Genomic DNA, 27,213 nt, shown 5'->3' on the forward strand with positions numbered 1-27,213 from the left:
GTCTGCAGTAGTGCCAATGCTGTCAAATCTGAAAAGAAGACACCTGCAAGATGACGACAATGACAGTCCCACCACAAAAGCTCTGAAAGGCAGTCTGGTGTACGAAATTGATAGGAGGTGGAAACTTTCAGCCGCGACTGAAGCTACTGTCCTCAGCGCAGTCACTGACCCCCGCTTCAAGCAACTAAGCTGGCTATCCGACGAGGAAAAAGATCATGTGTACGCGGAGGTGATTACGTTGGCTGAGCGCATGGCACCGCCACCACCACCACCAACTGACGATGACGGGGATGAAGGAGGCAGTGAGTCGCCTCCAGCGGAAAAGAGGCGTAGAACGGACAGAGAGAGAGAATGCGACCTCCTTCTGTCTATGGATGAAGATGCAGCACCCCGTGGAGAGGTGATCACTGCAAAGAGTGAACTGGATGACTTTTTAAAAGACAGAACCAAAACGGATAAAGGTGGACCGCTGGGCTGGTGGAGAATAAATGCGCACCGTTATCCTAAACTGGCAACTGTAGCCAAGCGTCTTCTTTCCATCCCTGCCACTTCAACCCCTTCAGAGCGCATCTTTTCGAAAGCTGGATTTATTGTAAATAAATCAAGAAGTTCTATGTTGCCAAAGAATGTGGACACATTGGTCTTTTTGGCACACAACCTAAACTTTCAGGTTGAGGATAAACCGTGAGTAGCAGCACTATCCTTTATAGGCCAATCAAAGCTCAGGTATTGTAGGCTTCAATTCATTGTTTCTTTTTGTTAAACCTCAAATGACGGCTTAGAATTTATTTTTGTTCAATTTAACTAAGTTGCCGTTCGTTTAAGATATTTTCATATTAGTCTACACTGACAGATTGTGTGTAGTAGCCTAATTGTGTGTGTAATAATTTTTATTAAGCCTCAAATGAAGGCATAGGCCTACAATTTAATTTATTTTAAGGAAAGCGAAGCAATGCCATTTGTTTAAGACGAGGTCGGACTCGGCCGTGTAGTAGCCTAATTGTGTGTAATACTTTGTTTTTATTAAGCCTCAAATAATAATAATAATAATAATAATAATAATAATAATAATAATAATAATAATAATAATAATAATAATAATAATAATAATAATAATAATAATAACTTCGTTTTATATTTGTTTATGCCATTTGTTTAAGACGAGGTCGGACTCGGCCGTGTAGTAGCCTAATTGTGTGTGTAATACTTTTTATTAATCCTCAAATGAAGGCATAGGCCTACAATTTAAGTTATTTTATTTGTTTATGCCATTTGTTTAAGACGTGTAGTAGCCTAATTGTGTGTGTAATACTTTTTATTAAGCCTCAAATGAAGGCATAGGCCAACAGTACAATTTAAGTTATTTTATTTGTTTATGCCATTTGTTTAAGACGTGTAGTAGCCTAATTGTGTGTGTAATACTTTTTTATTAAGCCTCAAATGAAGGCATAGGCCTACAATTTAATTTATTGTATTTGTTTATGCCATTTGTTTAAGACGAGGTCGGACTCGGCCATGTAGTAGCCTAATTGTGTGTGTAATACTTTTTATTAAGCCTCAAATGCAGGCATAGGCCTACAATTTAATTTATTTTATTTGTTTATGTTAAGGAAAGCGAAGCAATGCTGTTTGTTATTTAAGACTATGTCGGACAGATGTGTGTTCATTGTGCTTTTAAAGTGTCCCGTCTCCCGACCCATATAAAAAGATGTCTTAATAAAACGTGCTTAATTAAGTCGAATTCTGCCTTTGTCTCTATCAACTACATATAAATATGTATATAATTGTTTGCTTGATATACGAAGGTTGCAACATAATTATGTTTATAGAAAAAGAAAAAAAAATATTATAATTAATATATATTTTTTTTTGGTCGAAGCTTCGAATTAAAATCGAAGGTCGGCCCCGAAGCTTCGATTACCAAAAAAAGCTTTGAAGGTCAGCCCTAATCGTATTACAGCAGTTCGTACGGTGTGCAGCATTAACAAGCAGTTTGTTCGTTTAGTAACTAGTGTGAACCTTAGCAAGTGTGTGTGGACTTAGTAATTAGTGCCAGCACACGAGGAGGGCCTAGTCGCAGAACTATTGGACATGTGCACATTGGAACCTACCGCGGCGATATTGTAGAACCATTATTGGTTGGATTATAGTGATCGTGGAACGTACTACCGTGGAGAAGAGCATCGTTAATACCCACTGTCGTTTGGATTTAACTACCTTGAAGATCTTACCTCGGGCTAGCTTCGAGGACGAAGCTGGCTGGCTATAATCATTGCTATCGGGCATTGGATTACAGCTATTACCTTGCTACTGAGCACTTGGATTATAAGGACCGGATCCGTATGAGAACCCCTTTTCTTCAAGTGAACAGCCTGAGTATCCGTACCTTCTTCCTTCCCCTGGAGCTTACAACTCTGGGAGGATATCACCTGTCTCCAGCGGTACCCTCGTTTGCCCCCCTATATTGCCATCCCACGCCAGGCGGCGTTTGGTCTAGTATACCCACCTTAGGAATTATTCATTCCCACTGACTTTGCTACTCGCTGACTTTCTCATATTATTCGCCATAAAAGAGCGACCAAGTCATTCCCATTTGTATATTGGATGCATAATAATAAATACTGTAAATGATATTTCCTTGTCACCGTGCCGTCTATTCTGAGTGTCTGCCATATTTAACTGTACTGTCTGGCAAGTAATAATAATAATAAGTAGTAGTGGTTTAATCTATCACAATCTTTAATACAGTCAGGGTTTTGTAACCCCTCAGTTACAATTGGTCCTTCGAGCCGGAGGGAATCAGTAATCTTAATCATATTAATAGTGATATGGCCAGCGGCGGACACTCTCCAAACGGCTCTCCCAAACTATCGCGTCCTAGGCGCCAACGTCAGCCCCCTCCACAATTGGAGGACTACGCTTTCGTTTTACCTCCTAGCTTATCTAAAAAGACGTTAAGCACGGATAAAACTAATAGTTTAAGCATGCCCAATCCTATCGACTTGTCGGCCCCACTAGTAGAGACCCCAGCGGGTTCAAACGAAACTGACTTAGCTCACGGGGGGGGGGGACAAGCGGGACATGACGTGACTATACCCAAAGACCACAGCGCCACCGAGATGGACCTCGGAGCGCCAGAGGATAAAGACAGCGCCACCGAGATGGACCTCGGAACGCAAGAGACCAAAGAGCGCGCACCCGAGATAGACCTCGGCGCGCACCAAAGAGAAGAGTACCGCGTCTCAGAGATGGACCTCGGAGCGCGGGAGAAAATAAGAAGCAGCGCCCTCAAGATGGACCTCGGAGCGCGTAAAGAGAACAGGTCAACGCCAAGTCCTGTCAACGCCAGATCACCCTCATCAGCGTCATCCCCCAGCGAGGCTGACCAGAGACTAGCGCAAGCCCTGATCGCCACGCTGACAGCTTCAACCGAAAGAGACCGTCTCCAAGCGCAACAACAGAGTGAGCGCGAACATTCTGCAGTGGAAAGAGAACGTCTCCAAGCGCAACAACAGAGCGAGCGTGAACGCATCCGACTGGAAGAGAGTCGCCTCCAGGCTGACGCCGCGATGACCATCAGACTGGAAGAGAGGCGCCTCCAGGCTGAAGAAAACATCCAGCGCGACGCCGCCCATGCACAGCGCGAGGCGGAAAGAGACCGTCTGCAGGCGCAGATGATGGAGCAAGTGCTCCAGAGGGCGACCCCCCACTCCTCCACCCGGAGCTCCCGGAGATCATCACTACGCGGGTCGAGGGCACCTTCCCCTCCCCAACCAATCTATACGGGACCCAGCCAACGGGAAGATCCCGCCTACGTCGCCGAGAAACTAACTAAGAGACTTCAAGGCCTAGCGGAGGACGAGGGAGGACATCAAGCCCACCAGCACGAACCTATTTCGGACCCGGAGGCACAGTACAGCCCCGACCTCAGCCCCGAGCCGCTGCGTTACGAACCCCCGACCCAACCCAGGGGTGAGTTTAATCAACAGTCAGCACCGAGGAGCAGTACCTGGGGACCCGGCCTCTGGTTCCCACCCAGCACTAACCCACGACCCCCCGTACGGGGAGACTCGCCCAGGAGGCCTCTCCCCCTACGCGCATCGGTGTCACAGCCATCCATGGCATCTTACCTTGGGACACCCACATTCCCAGACTTTACGCGTGAGGACAGAGCACAGTATACTGAACTACGCATGTGTTTAGAGACTATTATGTCCGAGGTACATGACGAGTCCTATAAATATGCCATCCTCCTCAAGCACCTTAAAGTACCTAGAGCGCACAACATAGCGCTGGCATATTCTAACTCAAGAACCCCCTATTCTGATGCTCTGGTGGCCCTCGACGCGCGCTATGGACGCATATGGGACTATGTAATTCAAGAAATACGGGAGATCGACCGCCTCCCCCCAGCTAAAGACAATAGAGCCCTAGATGACCTATCTATAAAGGTACAATCCCTGGTAGGGATGCTCGGGTCACAGAAGGAGAAGGGGAGATATGAACTATATGCCAATTCCAACGTGGAGCGGATACTGGAGAAGCTCCCCCCCGCCCGTCAAGAGCGCTTTCGGCGGCAGAGAGACCACCGTGACCCCCACAGCCCAGAACCATCCCTCCTAGACCTTGCTGACTTCCTAGCCAGGGAGGTCAGCAGTCTACGACTAGACACGTTCGCGTGGGGTGGCTCTAACCCTAAAGATGGACCGAGAAGGTTCAACGACAACCGCCGGTCCGTGACCGTGATGCACCAGGCCGAGTCAGTGCCGCGGCACAAGAGCCATAACACCCCCCCCGCGAAGGGAAAATGGAAGATCGCCTGCCAGTATTGTGACCACGAACACTGGCTATCTCAATGCAACACCTTTAAGAAGTTGACCGCTGACGAAGTGAGTCAGTGGATCAAAGCGAACCGCCGCTGCTTCCGCTGCGCGCGCAGCCACATGGCAGCTGAGTGCCGCCTGAAGAAAAGATGCAGCAAGTGTGATTGCGCCCACCAGGATGTCCTACACGAGAGCAACAAGCGGAGACCCGTCCCGTACCACAAAGCAGCTCGAGAGCAGACGTCCTATACATAGACCCTGCGAAGAGCGGGAGCTCCCGAGTGCTCCTGAAGGTGGTCCGAGTGCTCCTAAGCTACGAGGACAAGGTCCTGGACACTTACGCCGTCCTCGACGATGGGTCAGAAAAGACTCTCCTCCTCGCTTCCGCTGCAGCCCAGTTGGGCCTGCGGGGTACCGAAGAAACAATGACAATCCGTACTATTCGGCGAGACCTAAAGACCATAAAGGGCGAAAACGTCTCATTCACAATAGCAGCGGTCGAGCAGCCCGAGAAGCGGTACAGCATCACTAAGGCATTTACAAGCCATGACATAGGCCTGTCACGCTATAACTACCCCATCCCACAGCTGATGGAGAAGTACGCGCACCTACGCCGACTGCCTATACCGCTCATCGACGGCGCCACACCGACCCTGCTCATAGGCTCCGACCACGCAGACCTCATCGTCCCAACGGACGCAGTCCACATCGGACCCAGAGGCTGCCCAGCCGCGGTCAAGACCCGCCTGGGCTGGACGCTCCAAGGCCCTCTCTCCGGGCCTTCCAACCGACCAACGTCCACACGCTGCCTCTACACGAAGGTGAGCGACAACGACACTACCCTCTTGCAGCACGTCGAGAGACTATGGACATTAGACTCGATGCCCTTCAAGAACGAACGGAAACTAGTTCGCTCCAAGGAGGACAAGTACGCCATAGCTCTCCTTGAGCAGAAGACAAAGAGGGTCGAGGTCGACGGAGTGATGAGATACGCAACTCCACTCTTGAGGTGGGAGGGGATGCCCACCCTCCACGCATCAAAAGAAGTGACACAACGCTATCTACAGAACACCGAGCGGCGTCTCGCTAAAGACCCCCCTCAAGCAACGATATACCGCGCCGAGATCGACAAGCTGATCACGGCTGGACATATAAAGAAAATCGACGACCACGAGGCAGACCAGACGACTGAATCCTGGTACGTGCCCCATCACAAGGTCCACCACAACGGCAAGAACCGCATTGTATTTAACTGCAGTTATCAGATCGGACTACAGAACCTGAATAACTTGCTCCTGCCCGGCCCGACACTCGGCCCCTCCCTCCTCGGCGTACTACTACGTTTCCGCCAGGACAAAGTAGCAATCAGCGGCGACATCAAAGGGATGTTCCTACAAGTGCGACTGATGGAGGAAGACAAGCCCCTGCTGCGGTTCCTGTGGAGAGAGAGGATCGACGATGAACAACCCTCAATCTATCAATGGGAGGTCCTCCCCTTCGGCACCACATGCAGTCCATGCTGCGCCACGTTCGCGCTACAAAAGCACGTGGCCAAAGACCCTGGAGCCGACGAGGAGGTCAGACACAGCGTGGAAAGGAGTTTCTACGTGGACAACTGCCTACAGAGCGTATCAACGCCAGAAGAAGCTGAGAGCATCTTGCTGAAGCTACGAGCCTCCCTGGTCAAAGGCGGCTTTGACCTTAGGCAATGGGCCAACAGTGACCCTCACGTACTCCGCAGCATCCCCCCAGAGACAAAGGCAGCAAGCAGCGAGACCTGGATGGCGACCACCCCAGGTGAAGCACAGGAAATGACATTGGGCCTCGTCTGGCGTTTCAAAACAGACTCGCTCCATTACAAGCACACACCCCTGACCAAGGAGCAGGGAAGGTCGACCCCTCTACCGACCACTCGACGGAGTGTATACAGAACACTCGCAAGCCAATACGACCCGCTGGGGTGTATCCTACCTTACACCACTCGGGCGAAGATGCTGGTGCGAGAACTGTGGGACAAGGAGCAGGGCTGGGACGACCCCATACCTGCGCACCTGGCTTCCACCTGGAGAGAATGGGAGGGAGAACTCGACTCGCTCCAAGATGTGAACATTCGACGGAGCTACTTCCCCCCCACAGTGCGGCTGGAGACGTGTCAGATAGACCTGCACGTCTTCAGTGACGCCTCAGAAGTGGCTTACGGATCGGTGGCTTACTTGAGAGCCCGAGAAGAGGGAGGAGAAGTACATACAGCCTTCGTCCTGGCCCGCTCGAGGATAGCTCCCCGCAAGCAGCAATCGATCCCGCGTCTAGAGCTCTGCGCAACTCGCCACGCTGATACAAAGCGAACTCACCATAACGGTGCGAAAGACAATCCTGTGGTCAGACTCCATTACTGTGCTCACTTGGATCCAGTCCGACTTTTGTCGATACAAAGTTTTCGTCGGAGTCCGAGTCACCGAGATCCAAGACTTGGTAGGATCAGCGTGTTGGAGATACGTTGACACTAAGCAGAACCCAGCGGATGTCATCACACGGGGGATGTCCTTAGACGACCTCACACGTCTTAACCCTTACAGTGACGGTCCTGAGTTCCTCAAGCTCCCGGTGGAGAAGTGGCCTACCCCCACACCACGGGAGGCGAGTCAGGAGGAGGCAGAGATCAAGAAGTCTATGTTCTGCGGGCTGACGCACGCCCCGGCTCCAACGGACCCGAACCTAGACGACTGCTTAACTCTTGAGAGTGCTCAGAAAAGGACATTCTTGTGGCACCACCCTGAGGTTCCCCCCACCACAGACCTTGACGCATCGAACTACAAAGAGGCCGAACTCCTTCTGCTAAGGAGAGCCCAAAGAGACTCATTCCCAGAAGAACTAGACTGCCTGACAGGGGAAAAGCCAGTCCCCTCAGACAGCCGACTTCTCACTTTGGCCCCAGAGCTCGACGCCCAGCACCTCATCAGGGTGGGTGGTCGTTTGAGACGGGCCCTGGACGTGACTGACGATGCTAAGCATCCTATCGTCCTCAACAGCCGACACAAGACCACCCGAGCTGTTCATATAGAAATCCTCCAGACCATGAGTACGGACTCATTCCTCATGTCCTTCCGGAGATTTCAAGCCCGGAGAGGAACCCTGTCTGTGTTGTTGTCCGACCAAGGGACAAACTTCAAAGGAGGAGACAGAGAATTGAGAGAGAGTTTCCTGGCTATGGGTCAAGAACTTAAGACCCGCCTCGCTCCCGCTCAGATCACATTCCAGTTCAACCCCCCGAACGCCCCTCATTTCGGGGGAACCTGGGAAAGAGAAGTCCGTTCTATAAAGACTGCTATGTACACCGTGCTTGGGGCCCAGACCGTGGTGGAGGAAGTCCTGATGACAGTCCTCACGGAGATCGAGGGCGTCTTGAACTCCAAGCCCCTCGGTTACGTCTCAAGTGATGTAGCAGACGTCGACCCAGTCACCCCAAACTATCTCTTGATGGGGCGGCTGGACCCTGCCCTTCCACAGGCGGTGTACAGACAAGATGAGATGAACGGCCGGAGAATGTGGAGACACAGCCAAGTATTGGCCGACCAGTTTTGGACCCGTTTCCTCCTCCATTATCTACCATCCCTCCAAGCCCGTCAGAAGTGGGTAAAGGACAGGGACAACCTGAAGGTGGACACAGTCGTCATGATAATAGACCAGCCACTACCCCGAGCTACGTGGCCGGCCGGCCGCGTGAGCAGGGTGATTACTGGTGCCGATGGGAAGGTCAGAGCGGCAGAAGTCATAGTCCAAGGGCGGACTTACACCCGACCTGTGGCGAAGCTGATAGAGTTGCCGGAGATCCCTGACTCCCCTGATGACGACCATGACCCACTGACTTTGTAGATTGCCCTACTCCTCACAACAAGTATGGAGAAGTTGACTGGACCCTAATATTAATCTGTCTCCCTTTACTAATTAGGTGCGGACTAATTAGGAGGCGGCTGTTGTGAAGGGCCAGATTAACACTGAGAATCTACGTTTTATTGTTTTATATAACTTGTATATTATTTATATATATAAGCTATATCCCTTTAAGCCTCCGTTTGAATCATAGCATTATTCGCTTTCCTCATTGGATAATGCCCTTGACGTTCGCGGCGCCAAGGACCGCGCCCCTGACAGGTTCAAAGGCGAGTCTGGACAAGTTGGGACATGCCTGGTGCCAGCGCATTGATTCCAGACAAGAGCTGAGGCTGGGCACTAGAAAGCCCTCTAAGTATATATATCGTGGAAGGCGCGAACAGTAGCAGTTCGTCTAAGCAAGCAAACAGTGTACGTCTAAGTACCAGTTCGGCGTTCGTGTGTGAAGTAACGTGAAGTTCATCCGGAGTAATGCAACAGCAGTAGCTGCACCTAGCGTATAGCAGAGTCAAGTTCGACCTAACTTAATGTGAAGTAAAGAGTCGTCATTTAGTGTGAATCGTATTACAGCAGTTCGTTCGGTGTGCAGCATTAACAAGCAGTTCGTTCGTTTAGTAACTAGTGTGAACCTTAGCAAGTGTGTGTGGACTTAGTAATTAGTGCCAGCACACGAGGAGGGCCTAGTCGCAGAACTATTGGACATGTGCACATTGGAACCTACCGCGGCGATATTGTAGAACCATTATTGGTTGGATTATAGTGATCGTGGAACGTACTACCGTGGAGAAGAGCATCGTTAATACCCACTGTCGTTTGGATTTAACTACCTTGAAGATCTGACCTCGGGCTAGCTTCGAGGACGAAGCTGGCTGGCTATCATCATTGCTATCGGGCATTGGATTACAGCTATTACCTTGCTACTGAGCACTTGGATTATAAGGACCGGATCCGTATGAGAACCCCTTTTCTTCAAGTGAACAGCCTGAGTATCCGTACCTTCTTCCTTCCCCTGGAGCTTACAACTCTGGGAGGATATCACCTGTCTCCAGCGGTACCCTCGTTTGCCCCCCTATATTGCCATCCCACGCCAGGCAGCGTTTGGTCTAGTATACCCAGCTTAGGAATTATTAATTCCCACTGACTTTGCTACTCGCTGACTTTCTCATATTATTCGCCATTAAAAGAGCGACCAAGTCATTCCCATTTGTATATTGGATGCATAATAATAAATACTGTAAATGATATTTCCTTGTCACCGTGCCGTCTATTCTGAGTGTCTGCCATATTTAACTGTACTGTCTGGCAAGTAATAATAATAATAAGTAGTAGTGGTTTAATCTATCACAATCTTTAATACAGTCAGGGTTTTGTAACCCCTCAGATACACCTCCCCTGTTTTGAACGTTGCTAGACTATGCCTCCCACTGGTTGGCTGTAGTGAGGATAGAAGCCTTGCATCACGTGTCCCCTCCGGTACACGAGGAGGCAGCCTGTCTTTTCACCAGACAGCGCGGACTCTCAGTGGCGAGGAGTAATGCGTGGGAGGCTCACGCTGCCCCCGATACTTCCTGTCTCTGCTGTACAGGCGTCACCCAACCGACCTGTAGGAGTCGCTGTCCACAACGTCCAATCCCCACCCATCGACTTTCCACCCGCTACCTCTGCCAATTGAGATAGTATGACAACTGGCCCAAGCCGCAGGCAATGCTGACTCGGGGAGTCGAGACCGGAGTCTCTTGCATTGGTGACGAGCGCAATCTCCGCTACGCCACCCAGCCGCCCCTGACTCGGATCATTCTTTTGTGCAAGGCAACATCAGGCTTGACTTAAAACATTACTTTCCTAACTTAGTGAAACTAAATGTAACAAATTAACACATAGATATAAATGTACTGAATGGTTATTTCTTATTTTATTTATTATAAAAAAAAAAAAAAATAAAAAAAAAAGTATCCGATATATATATTTTTTTTACCGATACCCGATCCAGCTATTTTACTGATATCGGCGGCCGATACAGATACCAATATCGGATCGGTGCATCCCTAATGAAGTGTGTGACGGAAAGGGTTTTTAAGATACCAGAGTAGAATGTCCTTGTACAGTGTAATGGAAGGGAGAATTTGGCTATTATACAAGTTCTATACAACAGGTCAGCAGGAAGGGTACAACTCTTTCAGCTACAGTAGGTAACAATATTCGTCAAACAGTGTTGAACTTGGGTGCAATCTTGAGTGCATAGTAGTAAATACATAGTATTATAGTAGGTAGTAATATAGGCAAGGAAGATTATTTAGTAGCAAAGTAAAACATGTTACGTTTTCATTCATCAGTCCTTGATAAGTCTTTCAGTCTAACAGGCAACATTATTATGGCTGCTAGAGGTGCGGTGATGCTATGTTTGCAAGTGCTATGTTTACTTTCCTTGATAAAGACTATTTTAGTCCCGGGCCCTTTATTCCACAGAAAACAGAGGGGAAACTAAATTTAATTTCAAAGGCGTTATCTAAGAGTTTATATGAATAGAAATCCATACTCCATGTTACATACATTCATGTTGACAACATCACCGCCTCCGACGACCTCCTGTCCCTCCTTGACTGCCACAATCTCACCCAGCATGTAGATTTCCCCACCCACACCAGAGGCCACATACTGGACCTGGTGTGTTCCACCGAGACCATCACCCTCTCCAATCTCAGTGGTGTGGACCTGCACGTTGCTGATCATCTTACAATTAAATTCTTAGTTACTGTCCCCTCCACCTCTGGCCGCCCACAGCGCTCCATGACGTACAGGAACACAAAAAATATCACCACCACTGACCTCACCAACGCCCTGAGCTCCCACCTCGCTCATGATTCCCAGCTGCTCTCAACCATTGAGTTGGTGAACACCTACAACACAGCCCTAGCTGCCACCCTGGACTCCCTCGCACCCCTTAAAACCTGCACTGTTACATTTACACACTCCGCCCCCTGGTACACCCCTGAGCTCCGCTCCATGAAAGCCAAGGGCCGCCAGTTGGAGAGGCGCTGCAGGAAAACAGGCCTCACTGTTCACACCCAGGCCTACTCTGACCACATCATCTCCTACAGACTCGCCCTCACCCAAACCAAATCCTGATGTCATCTCCAAAGGCCAAGGGAATTCCAAAGCCCTCTTCTCCACCATCACTAAACACCTCCGGCCCCCTGACAACCCCCTCCAGACCACCTCCTCCGATCTCTGCAACAGATTCACGGAATTCTTCCAAACCAAGATCGATGCCATCTACCAGCAGCTCCAGTCTATTCCTGTGTCCCCCACACCTCTGGGTGTTAAACATGACCCCCTGCTCCATCCCACCTACTCCTTTTCATCCTTCTCCCTGGTGGACACTGACTGAAGCTGGTGTCAGGCTATAAGTCCTCCACCTGCTCTCTGGACCCAATACCCACCACCCTGGTGAAGGCTGGCCTGCCCGCCCTCTGCCCTCTCATGGTAGACATCATTAACTCCTCCCTGTCCACTGGCTCCGTCCCTGCTGACTTGAAGGTTGGCAGAATTAGCGGGTGGAAATCGATGGGTGGTAATCTGGACGTTGTGGACAGCGACTCCTACAGGTCGGTTGGGGACGCCTGCACAGCAGAGACAGGAAATGGCGGGGGTAGTGTGAGCCTCCCACACGTTACACCTCGCCAATGAGAGTCCGCGCTGGCAGGTGAAAAGATGTGACAGGCTGCCTCCTCGTGTACCGGAGGGGACACGTGATGCAAGGCTTCTATCGTCCCTGCAACCAGCCAGTGGGGGGCATATGCGAGCAACGTTCAAGACAGGGGAGGGAATAATTGGCACAATGGAATTGGGATGGGAGAGAAATTGAAAAAGAGGAGAAAAAGTGGACAAAAAAAAGGAAACCCGGTCTGGACCCCGATAACCTCAACAACTTCTGCACCATTTCCAACCTTCCCCTTCTCAGCAAGGTCCTCGAGTGTGCAGTAGCCGCCCAGCTACAGAGTCACATGGCACACCATGACCTGTTCGAACCACTCCAGTCTGGGTTCAGGGCTAAACATAGCACAGAGACCGCCCTGATCAAGGTAACTAATGACCTACTCATGGCTGCTGATGCTGGCAACATCAACATCCTCCTGGACCTCTCAGCTGCTTTTGACACCATCTCACACTCAATCCTCCTAGACCGTCTGGAAAGTGTCCTTGGCATCACTGGTACCCTCCTGTCCTGGTTCACATCCTACAATTACCTAGACTGTGGCGGCTCCCCTAATTAGTCCCGCCACAGTTGTATAATGAACCAATTTTTTTTTTTTAATTTAAAAATATTAAATAAAGTTTGCCAATAGGGATGTATCAGTAGTATTGGCAGTGGTAGTAGTCGTAATAGTAATCCACTATCTTTTTTATTTTCTAAAAAATAAACCAGTTCAACACAGGTAACCACTTTTGCTTAATTTCTTTGATGGCTCAAATGTATGCTCTATCCAGTGGTTCCCAAACCTCTCCTCGAGACACCCCAGCCGTTCCATGTATTTGTTAAATTCCACCACCAGCACACCTGATTCAACTAATAAAGGGCTAGTTACGTTGAATCAGGTGTGCTGGTGGTGGAATTTAACAAATACATTGAACGGCTGGGGTGCTTCGAGGAGAGGATTGGGAAGCACTAGTCTAGTCGATTTTGTGTTTTGAGCACAAAGTTCACTGAGGTGGCAGTATGTTTCCCTCGGGGGGTCCAGGTCAGCTCCAGCACCTGTTAAACCGGGTGTTCCCCAGGGTTCTGTGCTAGGTCCGCTCCTTTTTATGATCTACCTCCTCCCACTCGGTGAGATCATAAGGAAACATGGCCTCCACTTCCACTCCTACGCAGACGACACGCATCTTTACCTCCCCACCAAACCCTCTGCTCCCCTCCCTCCCCCCTCCCTCACTGCCTGCCTCCAGGACATAAAAACATGGATGACCACCAACTTCTGCAAGAAGACAGAATTAATAGTTGTAGCTTCCCCAGCCCTCCTCCAAAATATTGACCGCCTTGTTCTCTCCGTGGATGGCTACTCCACCTTCCTTACGGAGGTAAGGAACCTGGGCTTAATACTGGACTCAAACCTCTCATTTCACCCTCACATCAAGTCTGTCACCAGGTCCGTTGTTTTTGTTTTTGTTAATTTTCTTGTTACCGTTTCGTCCAATTGGACCTTGCTTCCTTTTTTATCTTATTTGTTATATTTTTTCCTGTTCTTACTATACATACAAAAAAATGTACCCTTTCTTTTATATAGCTTCTCTCTCTTTGTAGTGTCCTTGAGTCTGAGAAAGGCACTTCTCTCTTTAAATGCAATTTATTATTATTATTATTATTATATATTATATTATATTATATTATACAAGGAATCCTAAACATAGCGAGTAGGCGTAGTGTGTGCATTCCTCCCATTGGGCCTCATTCATGAAGCGATATAAGAACAGATTTCGTTCTTAAAGGAAAACGCCAACATTTTGGGAAATTAGCTTATTTGCCATCTTCCCTGGAGTTAGACAAGTCACGAAATACACTCCAAATACAACTCCAAAACGTTCCTGTAAACATGTTGTGACCTGTGTATTTACTACGTGGAGAAATAAAAAATACTTGAATTAGACTGTGACTGCAACTTGTTCCTGTTTGCGGACGACTCAGCCCTGCTGGTCTCTGACAAGAACAAGTTGCAGGTTGAAAAAAACCTCAGCTCGGAACTAGGCAAAATCTGCATATGGCTCGCTGATAACAAACTATCATTACACATGGGAAAACAGAGTCCATTCTCTTCGGTTCAAATAACAAACTCAGCATGACCGACGGCTTCTCAGTTACAGTGGGTGACAATATTGTCACAAGGAAAGATGAAATTACCTACCTGGGTTCCATCCTAGAGGCAAATCTTTCCTGTGACAAAATGGCATCCAATGTAATAAAAAAAAGTCAACCAACGAACTACATTCTTGTACCGGATCTCCTCTCTGGTAAACAAGAATACCCTGAAGACTCTGGCAGGAGCACTAATTCAAGGGTACTACGACTATGCGTGCACCGTGCCACCTCATGGTACCAAAGCACCTCAAAGGCGCTTAAAACAAGATTACAAACATCACAAAACAAACTGGTCAGACTACTACTTGACCTTACCCCCAGAACCCACCTCACCCCTGCCCACTTTGACAACCTAGGATGGCTTAGAGTAGACGACAGAGTACAGCAACTTGCAATGGGCCTGGTCTACAAGATACACTATACGACTAAGGTACCCATGTACATGTCAAAATACATCCCAAAGGTCAGTGAATACCACAACCACTACACCAGAGGAAGCTCAACAAATCATGTTAAACCCAGATTCGGCTCAAACAAGGGACTAAACACGTTTTGCAATTATGCCACATCAATGTGGAACGCCCTACCCAAAGCTGTAAAGGAATGTGAATCCCTACCCACATTCAAAACCGCTCTCTTAAAGAGCACCTACGGGAGGCTGCAATTCGAAACTGGCCACCGTAAATGCCCAAAACCCCCACCACCTCCTAATAGACAATCTCCTCCCCACCGCATGTATATATTCCCTCCCCGACGTATGTATATTTCTCTCCCACCCACCCACCCCCTCCTAATGTACAGTCCCCTTCCCATCATATGTATATACTCTGTCAGGATCTAGGGGTAACAGTACTGTATATTTGAATACCGTTTATGTCACAAATGTATCAGTATTAAATACCTATATGTCCCTATGCCATAAATGTCATGTATGTTGTGTATGTCATAAATGTCTATATGAATTGAAAATGGGGGACCCTGATGTAAACAAGACAAACGTCTTTCTCAGGTCTGCATCCCCTTAACAATTGTGTGTATTGAGCCGTACTGTATTGTACCCATTCTGCAATCTGTTAAATAAAGTTTTCATTCATTCATTCATTCATTCATTCAGACAATTACGTTTTCTAAGCAAATATACTCTGAATTTTTTTTTGCCAAACCACTCCTCTCGGGGCGCAGTCAGTGATTTCACGCTACGCAGTGATACTTACTAACGTGATGCCGTGTTTGTTTAAATTCTCATTTCATTCAAAGGATCCGAACTAGGGATGCTCGATATTGGCTTTTTTACCGATACCGATATACCGATATTGTCCAACTCTTAATTTCCGATACCGATATCAACCGATACCGATATATGCAGGGTTTTCCCCGCCAATTTTTTTTATAATTTCAGGTAATTAACATTACATATCTCTTGTTGTGGAATTAACACAACATTATGCATACTTTTGACAATAAATAAAATCAGAATTTGTTCTTAGTTGCTTGCCTGGGTAATAAAGGTTATAGAAATGTAAAAAAAAAAAAAAAAAAAAAAAAAGTAAATTGAAAACCGATACAGATATTTTCCGATATCACATTTTAATGCCGATATCGGCCGATAATATCGGTAGGCCGATAATATCGGACATCCCTAATCCGAACCGATTGAAGTTTATGTATACCATGACTTAAAATCATCTTACCTTGACGATTAAAAGCCTCCCCAATTTAGAAAACAGTATTCCCATGGCTGGTGTTGATATGCTGCTACTAGCAGCCTGCTAGCTAACGAAAACCAACAACCGGACACTCAAGCAGATAACGAGGGTAATAACTTCCGGTCGGGGGGTTCCAAAATAAAAGAGCGACGTCTATAGCAGCGGAAATACGTTTATTTTGTACATTATCTAACGTTAACACGAACCTAAGCTAACTTTAGGTTAGTTGTAACGTTAGTTTAGGTATATTTGCTTAGAAAACGTAATTGTCGAATTCAATTATTTTTTATTTCTCCACGTGGTAAATACACAGGTCACAACATGTTTACAGGAACGTTTTGGAGTTGTATTTGGAGTGTATTTCGTGACTGTAGGGCACTGTAGGGAACGTCAGGGTACAAGTCTGACCTACTTCCAGTGATGAAGCTAAGCTACGCTAACGGAGCGGCTGTTCCCTAAGCCTAATGCATGCAGATAGACAAAAAGGGTATGTATCTTCTTGTCTAACTCCAGGGAAGATGGCAAATAAGCTAATTTCCCAAAATGTTGGCGTTTTCCTAGCATTTCTTCTCATTTTGTTCTTACCTGGGATTCAGCAATGTTTTCTTATTTTTGCTTTTCTCTTAGCGTAGAGATGATTGATTGATAATTTTATTAACACTTTGAGTGCCAGCCACGAGAAATCTCGTTATTTCATGCCATGCGTTGAGTGCCAGCCACGAGAAATCTCGTTTGTAATTGTTATTTTTTTTATTAGCGATTTCCATACATTTTTCATCAATCTAGCCTCACGTTACCACTGGGACTCTCTCTGAGCTCGAACAGGGAAAATACCACCCCCTATCGTCTCTCCAGGTGGTATTGCACCCATTGGATTGGACTGAATGAAATGGATGGGGGAAAAAACTCCGGAATCCACATTTTACTTATCAGGCATGTAACCGGAGACGATCGGATTCATTGCCGACCCTCATAACAGCGTGGAATATGTGTTTCCAGTACCCAGCGTTGGATCAATAAACGCGATCGATATTTGGAATGGCGATCAGGAATTAGAATCATCTTTTTGGAGAACATCTGATCTGAGGTAAGGAATCTATTTTACCAGTCTTGGGATAATCAGAGTTTTGTTCACCTATATCTCAGCGTGTCCCATATGTGTGTGTCTGTGTTCTGGAAGTTAAAAAAAAAAAAGCGTTTTTCAAAATGGTATAAAACGGAAATGTACCGATTAAAAAACAATCCGTTTCGACAATGTTGACTGCAAACAAGTCATTGATAAGCGACGGGCGTATTAGACACATAGCCATAATTTAAGATATAGTTTATGCGTTCGCAAATGTGCTCGCCCTCTCATTGAATAGAGCGCTGGCACTCAAGCGCTAATTCTAGCGCCCCCTGCTGGCACTCAAAGTGTTAACAGATTGCAGAATGGGTACAATACAGTACGGCTCAATACACACAATTGTTAAGGGGATGCAGACAATACAGTTTTAGTAGATAAAATTAAAAAAAATATACTGTATATAAAAAGGTGAGAGAGGAAGGAGTTCATGGGTTAAAAGCAATCCATTGGTCAATTGCCCCCAAATACAACTTTATAAACCCAGAACTTTTCAATAATTATTATTATTATTATTATTATTATTATAACTTATAATAAGTTCTGCTTCTGAAATGGATTATATATTGTTAGAACAGTGAGATACTCTGGCTTCCCAGGCCGTACGCATTTATTTCGCACTATACAGTACGTATACGTATAAGTACAAGTATAAATCTTTATTTGTCATCAGATTAACACACACACACATGCGATGAGCGACCCACAGGAACACACACATGCTGAGTTGCGAGTCGTGAGACGTGTGTGTGTGTGTGTGTGTGTGTGTGTGTGTGTGTGTGTGTGTAGGTGTGTGTGTGTGTGTGTGTGTCATTTTGAGATCAGTCGCAAATCGCTTCCTGTTAAATGGATCAGACAGGGATCAGATGCCGATCCTCTGCTGTTTTACACACGCCTCATTCACCTTATAAGGAGATGGCGGGCGTGTCTGTATGCAAATAAATTGAGCGCGAACGCGCATTTCAGTTTAAGAACAGGTGGGATTCATCATTCAACACACCTGGGTAAGAACGGATTTGGACTTTAAGAACGGCTTGATGAATGTGGCGGTGGCTTTTCTTATTTCTCTCTTAATAGACAGGTAAGAAAGAATATAAGAAACATAATAAGAGAGTATTGGTGAATGAGGCCCAATATTGTGTGGTAGATGAGAGTGCTGCTCGGTGGAACACTTTTCTTACTTTAGTTTGTAAATCAGAACACCGTGTTCCCCGCAGTCAGGTAAAAAATAGAGCACTGCAGTTCCCCTCCCCTGTCTCGAACGTTGCTAGACTATGCCTCCCACTGGTCGGCTGCAGTGAGGACCAAGCCTTGCTACATGTGTCCCCTCCGGTACACGAGGAGGCAGCTGTTGCATCTTTTCACCTGAACAGCGCAATCTCTCAGTGGCAAGGAGTAACGCGTGGGAGGCTCACGCTGCCCCCGATACTTCCTGATTCTGCTGTACAGGCGCACCAACCGACCTGTAGGAGTCGCTGTCCACAACGTCCAATCCCCACCCACCGGCTTTCCCATCCACTGCCCACCCACTCACTGCCAATTGTGGTAGTATGAACGACCGGCCAAGCCAGTAGCAACGCCGAGAGCTGGGCTCGATACCAGCATCTCCTGTTTAGTGGCGAGCGCCTTGCCCACTGCGCCACTCGGCCACCCGGGTTGGAGCTTTATTTTCACAATAATGTTTATCGCAGTGAGCACAGCTCTATATACACCCTATTTACAACTGTGAATCATGTCATTGCTGTCAAAGTTAATTAAATACAATAATTTTTTTTGAGTTTGTTTCTTTAATGCAGAGGTTCAAATTTATTTGAATGAAGACATCCTGGTAATAGATTTGCTTAAACTTAATTTGGTGAAAAAGCAATCACCTCCACAGGATATTAATATCGGTGCACAAACACCTACATAGTTGCTGCAATTCTTTCTTGTCCGAGATCAAACCTATTTTACCTACCTATCTGAGTGTGGCAGTGAAAGGGGTAACCCTTTGTAGTGTGGTAGTGAAAGGGTTAACCTTCTGTAGTGTGGTAGTGAAAGGGTTAAAGGGGGAATCCCACTTAATTTCAATTTTTAAATATGTTATTCCTATGCCCTGATATCTTTATACGTGAAGATTCGCTACTGCTTCTCATAGCTAGAATCAAGAGGGAGGTGTCTGTCTCGCCCACTGTAATCGGAATCATCACTGGTCTGTTATGTCCACGTACTGTATGTAAAGCTCCATTGGGAGGGAAGATGGAAAATGTGACATTCCACAGGATGACTTCCTAGGGATAGGGGTACCTTTTCTAGTTTGGAACCAGGTGAGGAACTCGCTTTTTCATGGCTAGTGGGTTCAGAATTTTCACAAGCCAGTTGCATTCCTTAGCAGCCAATGTCGTTTTCAAAATAGAAAAGACTGATTGAACATGGGTTAACTTGGCTCCATGACAAAAAAGGTGAGTATAATCAACAGACTTAACAGCCAAATGTACCATAATTTGACCGGCACTAGTGGTAATTTTAACCCTTGTTTGAAACTGATAGCACTTCTGTAACATCAAGCTCATTTGGATGTAAAAGTTCAGAGAAACTTTGCATGAATTTATTTGTTTGAGTTCATTGTCAATGGAGCAACTCCAGGCCACACATCTGGATGACATCACAAAAGACTCTTGGTATCTAGCTTTGGGAGAGATGTGTTGATGTTCATACTGGTTAGATTGTCCTACAGTATGTCATAAGAATAAGATATACTGTATGATTTTTTTAATGATATTAATTTCCCATAGATTTTCATAGATCTAGGGGTCCCGCAAACATTTGAACGGATTTTTTACAAAATCTCAAGTCATGTCGGATCAATTAAATTGGGTGTTTCCTGATTGGGTGGTGAACAAAGGCCTACCTTTAAACCTCTTATCAGTGACTGAGAGAGAGATGGTCTGTTTTTCGCTGGCCTCTTTTCTCTGGCCCTCATTCCTCCTTTTTTAGACCACCAGAAATTCAGAGCAACCGGAGTGCAACCGAGAGGAGTGACATTCCTTGCACTAAGACCGACGCTAAAAAACACCCGCTTCGAAAATTAACTGCCATACCAATCTCTTCTCACCTCTGCCTTACTGCTCTCTCTTACTCTCTCCTCTCCTCCTCCCTTCTCCTTATCCCCCTCTCCCCTATTATTCTGTCACTCTCCATCACCTCCCTCTGTCCTCATCCTTCTCTCCCTGCACCTCCTAGTACTGACCGGCACTGCCTGTCCCTGGAGAAGGGGGGACGGATGGACTGACGGACCCAAAGTTAGGTCATATATTCCAGTTGTGGCGCAACAGACCCCCCCTGGAGCAAACACAATGGGATTCACAGCCCACTGTGGGTTTGTCATTCCAGAAGGGTGTCTGGGTCGACGGCAGCATCTGTCCAACGTGGCCCAAAAATAATCACATGATGAAGCTTCTCCTGAAAAGCCCTTTCTAGGAAATGGATGATCTAGAATAGAAAAACGGGACTTTGTTTTTCCATTGCATAGAGTCCCAGGTTGCGTTTACAAAATTCACTGGAGAGACAAGACTGAGCACTGAGGCAGTGTTGCCCTAAAAACCTAAAATGGATAGATGAAAACATTCTTCTGGTGTTATGTAACTGTAAACATTTACCCCAAAACATTAGCAAACATTCTAAATAAGCTAGGCTTCGTAGCTTTCTCTATTCGACCACATTGGACAAGCCTACATGATGTGGGAGGAAACCTTTCGAGGTGAATTATTCTCTGTGGAATGCTATGCTAGATCTCCATTAGAAACTAGACTTTTAAGTGTATCTCCTTCACATGTTTGTGAATGTCACATGTTTACAAATGTGATATACTGAATTTGTGGCACATTTGTGATGCAACATCAACACACAGCCTAGAGCAGCTTCGCTCACAATGACTAGGAGTGCAACGTGAACTCGTACAAAGTTTGTTTTAATGTTTAAATCCAAACAATCTTCATATGACATGTCATGCCATTGATTCAAAGTAGAAGAATGTCACCCTTGTCCCAAGAAAATCATCACGGGTACTGTCACAAACACTCTTTTATTTATTTACAATTCATAATCTAGTAGTCCTCTGCAACTTGTAATTGTTAAAAAATGTATAATAATAAAGCATCTTAATTCATACTGCAGTGATGTGTATTTTTTCTCTCTCTAATGAATCTAAATCTAGTTGTACATTTAATTATAATCTGTACATCAGGGCCATGTCATGGATTCTGGCTTGTTTCAGGCGAGGAGACAGTGGTGAATGTTCACACAAACACAACATAAGCCATGTGGTGGATGTTTTTATCCAAAGCACCTTACAGTCCCATAGTGGATATATTTTTAACACCAACCAAACTGTCCTTGGACACAGGGAGGGATAACATATTCCAAGGCTGGAAATCAGTGATGTTTCCCCTTCCATGTGCGAACAAGACTACTGAGTACGTTTCCAGGCTCGCCATGTAAATGGACGGTTGTGGAGACAAAACGTTTTTTCAGTCATTTCAACGTATTACTGTTGTACCGAATTGTCAAGAATGAGCCTTATGAACAACATTTAGATCGTTAGACTACTTAGAACACAAAATTAATGCTTTTTCCCCCAGCCATTTGTTTTAATGACCAGTTGTGACTGAAAATGGCTCCCATTTGATATGAGATATAACCTTATTGGTGTAAGTAAAAGCAACAATATGGCCTGTAGTGTAACAAAAACCACGTCATAAATGTGTAACAGACAGATTTGAATTTAAAACAAGTGGTAAAACGATACTTACTCTGCATTGAAGCCGTTAACATGCAATATTCGCATCTGTTTGACTATCGTGCTTTTCCCCGATTCACCAGCCCCTGAAAGAAGAGAGCAGAGAGAGATAAAGTGAGAAGATGTTTTTTTACATAAGAAATGTACAAAACTCCTTATGTGGCAGTGACTACAATATTATGGGCTGGTGTCCAGGACCGGAATCAGGCTAAGCCTAGTAGTCATTGGTTAAACAGTTCTGTCACTGGAGAATCCCCATTGAAAGAACTATCCTGTCCAGGATACCAGGCCACGTAGAACCCTGGTTAGTGGGTTTCAGTAGTGTTTTACTGTTAAGCAAGAGGATATTGGAAATCCTACAAACTTGACGTATGCACATAGGATAACTTAATAGATAGGGCCACCTTTAGTAAGACAATACCACATCTTAGATGTAACATGGGGCATCGAGAGTAGGCTACTTGAGGATGCTGTGTATACAGACAAATGGTTTTAGCCAGAGATTCAGGATCAAAAAGGCCACATTTCAAGCAGTGGCGAACTGACCCCTTGTGTAGATCTTGAAAAATCTGGATAGGGATGAGCAAGATGGTGAGACCTCTGTCCAGCCAATCAGAGGGAAAGGTGGAGTTAAAACCACCTTGCTTGCTCCCATCATATAATTAGATATATAATTCCTATCCATTCCTTTCACATATCTTCATTTTTTTTGTCTACTTTTTCTCCCCATTTTTCTCCCATCCCAATTTCGTATTGTCCAATTCTACCCTCCCCTGTCTCAAACGTTGTTAGACTATGCCTCCCACTGGTCGGCTGCAATGTGGACGAAGCCTTGCATCACGTGTCCCCTCCGGTACACGAGGAGGCAGCCGTCGCATCTTTTCACCTGAACAGCACGATCTCTCAGCGGCGAGGAGTAACGTGTGGAAGGCTCACGCTGCCCCAGGTTGCTTCCTGATTCTGCTGTACAGGCGCACCAACCGACCTGTAGGAGTCGCTGTCCACAACGTCCCCCTAATACTGCCAATTGTATTAGTATGAACGACCAGCCAAGCCGGAAGCAACGCAGAGAGCTGGGCTCGAACCCAGCATCTCCTGCGTTAGTGGCGAGCGCCTTGCCCACTGCGCCACTTAGCCGCCTTCCTTTCACATATCTAAAGGAATCGAAGCATCAAAGAAGGCTGGCTGGGAATAGGATTAAATAGGTTACATAGTTCTGGATGTTGATCTCCTTACAAATACAGTAATGCCTGTACAGCGCTGCACAGTAATGACTGACTGACTGGATGTCTTATATATAACTCTAATATACAACATACATTACATAGATTCCAGTACATACATACAGTACAGTACAGTATTTCCTCATGCATTATCTGTCCATTCTCCTGTCAGTAATAGCTTTTAGCCATTAGACTCCAAATCATAACAGTGAAGAGCACCAGACCTAAAGCTTTGGCCCAACAATGCAGAGTTAAATTGAAAGGAGACCCGGTCACCTCACATCCTGACGTGGGCTCAGCTAGGGTACATTACGCAGCCAGGCCAACTCATAAAGATACCTGAAATTACTATCCATGCACTTTGCTACTAAATAATCTTCCTTGCCTATATTACTACCTACAATGCCAATATGTCTCTTTACTACTGTGCACTCAAGATTGCACCCAAGTTCAACACTGTTTGACGAACATTGTTACTTAGCTGAAAGAGTTGTACTCTTCCTGATGATCTGTTGTACAGAACTTGTAAGTCGTCATAAGGTCTATGGAGCATCTCAGAGTAACAGCATGCGTCTAGGATACATTTGACTTTATTGATTATTATTTATTGAATGAATACAAGGGGTGTGTGTATCAAGCATCACATATTGTGATACATTAGCCCTCATTATTATATCGATGTCATTCCCAGTATTGTGATATATATTTTTTTCGTGACAGTATTTTTTCAGCCCTTTAATGAAAGACCATGCATAATTTAGTACAATGTCAACCTTGTAAGTTAAATGTGCATTTAGCCTACTGTCTATTTACTTTATTATCTGCATTTGTTTACTTGAAGAGTCCATCAGTTGTATTTCCCATTGATGAATACAAATTATAATCTCTGTTCAAATTGGAAAAAGATAATATAGATATTAGTTTTACTCAGACTTTTACTCAGTATTTTCTATATACCAAGACATTTTTCTTGAATGTTGACATGACATCACACTGTATTGGCATGTTTATAATATTTCAATACATCACAATATATTGAATCGTAACCCCTGTCTCTTGATGTATTGAATCGCCAGACGCAGCCCTAATGAATACTATGAAATAATTGTTACATTTAGAATGAGGTCATCAGTAAGTGTAACTGATCCAAAGGTATCTATTTCCAAGCTTAGAGAGGGGTCAGAGTAGGCTATGGAGTGTAGTGCAGTAGAGATGCTGCCTCTTAGTATAGAGTAAAATCAATAGCATAAAACATTAGGCTTATTTGTGTGGTCTGATACCGTTAGATGAGCAATGTGGACAGAAACACAACGATGCATATATGGTAGCCTGCGCATATGGAGGCAGTATAGATAGGCGGCCTGCTTTTTAATTGTCACATGGCAGTGTAGTAATAATGTATGTCATTGTACTATACTGTAATTACACAGTGTATTGATGCTATCCACTGTTACACGTTAAATAAGTGTTTATTCTTGAATGTGGACACAGGAAACACTTAAACTACAATATAATGTCATTGCTGTAGTAATTACAGGCATTTAGCATGCATTAAACAACTCATAGTGTGAATTAATATTTAAAATGACAGGAGGCCTACGCCAAACATACCTACGCATAAAATGGTCAAACATCAATTAAGACAATCAATTTCATTCCACAAAAAAAACCTACCTAATAGTAGTAGCCGGTGAGTTGCTCTGTATATCTGTTTGTCTTTTTGAAGCTGTTTCTCTATCTTTTTGTTTGCTTCCCTCTGTGCCTTCTCCTCGTTTCGTTGGTCTTCCGTCTTACTATTGCCAAGACAACCCATCTTCCCAAAAACCCAATAAAATGTTTGGGTGAGGGAGGGAGGGGGTGTTTATTGTAATAAATAAATAATTCTAAATTCCTAGATTGGCCCAAGAGAAAAACACTTGGCTCAAGATGGGTGACATTTGTGTTGCCAGATGCGAACGAACGTAAATCTGTGGAATATGGAGAAAAGGCTCCCCAGACTGCACACCTCGCCACTTATATTACTGCTCATTTATCTCTAGAGATCATTCCGAGGGAGCACAGCATTCATGCTCATGACGACACCCAGGCCGCCCTCTCTCTCAGACGGTTGAAACCTAGAATGTTTTCACTGTAATTCCGCAATGAAGTCATCAAGATTGATATGGATGTGGATGTTGAAAATTTCCCCCAGCGCTGCTGCAAATGTATATGAATGATTTCGTGTCGGGATTCCCACGACGACGTCCGTTTCTGTGCGGCGGCTCAAATACACACAGAATTAGTTTGTTAGCAAATGTCTCCTCCGGAGCCCATCTTCGGCAGATTTCTCAACACTGCCATTCAAAACATTCCCATTTACATCAAAGCGGATTCTCGCCTTTTCTCTTATTTTTTTGCAATCCGTTCTCTCCTCCAAGACGAGACGAGCAAAGCAAAGGGTGGATGAAAAAAATTAATATTTCCACTAAAATGACGGCGTGTGAATCATCAGTACACCAAGCTTCTTTATCCCTGCGTGTTTTCTTTAGGATCCGTCACATAATACCGTTTTAGCTAACCTTGTTGTCAATAATATCCTGTTTTAAAGGCTCCGGAATTATTTGATTTCCTCTGCAGCTCGTCGCAGATGCTGCTGCTTCTTTTGAGGTTTGACCAAAAAGGCCTTTCTCAGTCTTTTTCTCCAGGCTGCCGCTGTAATGTGTGTCTTCTCTCCTCACATCGGGAAGATCCTCCAGGCGAACAAAGGTTCTGTTAGGTGTCCTTGAATAGAATGCAATAATATCCACCGTCCAGGTGTATTTCTGGAAATCCTCCGTTATTATGTCCCCTGTTTCGCGCAGGTACAGCCTGCTGTCAGCCTCTCGGCTTTTGTATTCCCTTTGAATTCGTCTGGTAGATATAGTTACATGTGCTGCATAGATCTATGAACATTGCCTACCGCGGTTTACAATCACTAATCCAACGATGACAAGTTATTTCACCATAGACAGGCCAGGTCTGCTCTTAAAGACAGATTGGATTGGAGTCGTTTCTTTGTAATATTTGTCTGTATTTCTTTGAGAATTGTACATTGAGAGAGAGATAGCTGAAGAGATGGGTGGGGCAAGCAGCTCTCACGGAACCCTGGGAAAGGAGCACAGTCGAATCACATGATTGCCCAGAACGTCATGTAGCAGCGATACATAAGTGAAAAGGCGCCCTCTTTGAAGAAAACGATAAACTACCCATACATGAGGGTTTATAAAGTACTGTCATAACCCGCAGCGTATGTGCATTTCTAAAGAAACGTTAACAATCGTGTAATTAAGGGTAAAATTACAAGCCAAGAAAAATGTAACCTACATCATGCATAATTGTGTTGGCATTTGGTAATCTGTTGGGATAGCCCTATGCTGAGCCATAACGTGTATTTACTAACAACACCAGGCGGAGTTAGATTGTTATCAAAACAACTACTATGGCTACACAGGCTCAGCGTTATCTTGCATCACGTCTTGGTCTTGTCATAACATATGGCGTTTGGTGGATGCTTTTATCCACAGTGCCTTACACTTAAGTTACACAAGTACGTATGGATTGGCTACAGACATTTAGTAGTACCACCTACAAGTACAGACATTGACATAATGACAATAGCCTAAATGACAGTACTCCATTAGTACAGTACTGTAATAAATACGTGAGTTATACCAGTAGCAGGAGAAACTGCTACTTAGCAGGGAAACTGCTATTTATCCAGATGCCTGAAATAACCAACATCACAACCGGGTTTACAAGGAATACCAACTTTATTTATTTAAGTCCTATGCTAAACGATCT

At 45.5% G+C, this 27,213-nt stretch overlaps 1 protein-coding gene across 2 annotated transcripts in view; it reads right to left on the reverse strand.

The window, feature by feature from the left end:
• Positions 1-26,451, reverse strand: part of LOC311230784 (guanine nucleotide-binding protein G(s) subunit alpha-like) — a 133,145-nt gene extending 106,694 nt beyond the window's left edge. For both annotated transcript variants that reach the window (XM_084317146.1, XM_084317145.1), the window contains exons 1-2: positions 25,069-26,451; positions 22,185-22,257 (exon numbers count right to left, since the gene is read on the reverse strand). In XM_084317146.1, coding sequence (XP_084173272.1) covers positions 22,185-22,257; positions 25,069-25,207 — 212 coding nt within the window. In that variant the 5' untranslated portion in view covers positions 25,208-26,451. The remainder of the gene's footprint in view (positions 1-22,184; positions 22,258-25,068) is intronic.
• Positions 26,452-27,213: the final 762 nt, after the last annotated feature.

Source organism: Notolepis coatsorum (assembly GCF_963971535.1).
Source record: "Notolepis coatsorum genome assembly, chromosome: 6".
NCBI lineage: Eukaryota > Metazoa > Chordata > Actinopteri > Aulopiformes > Paralepididae > Notolepis > Notolepis coatsorum.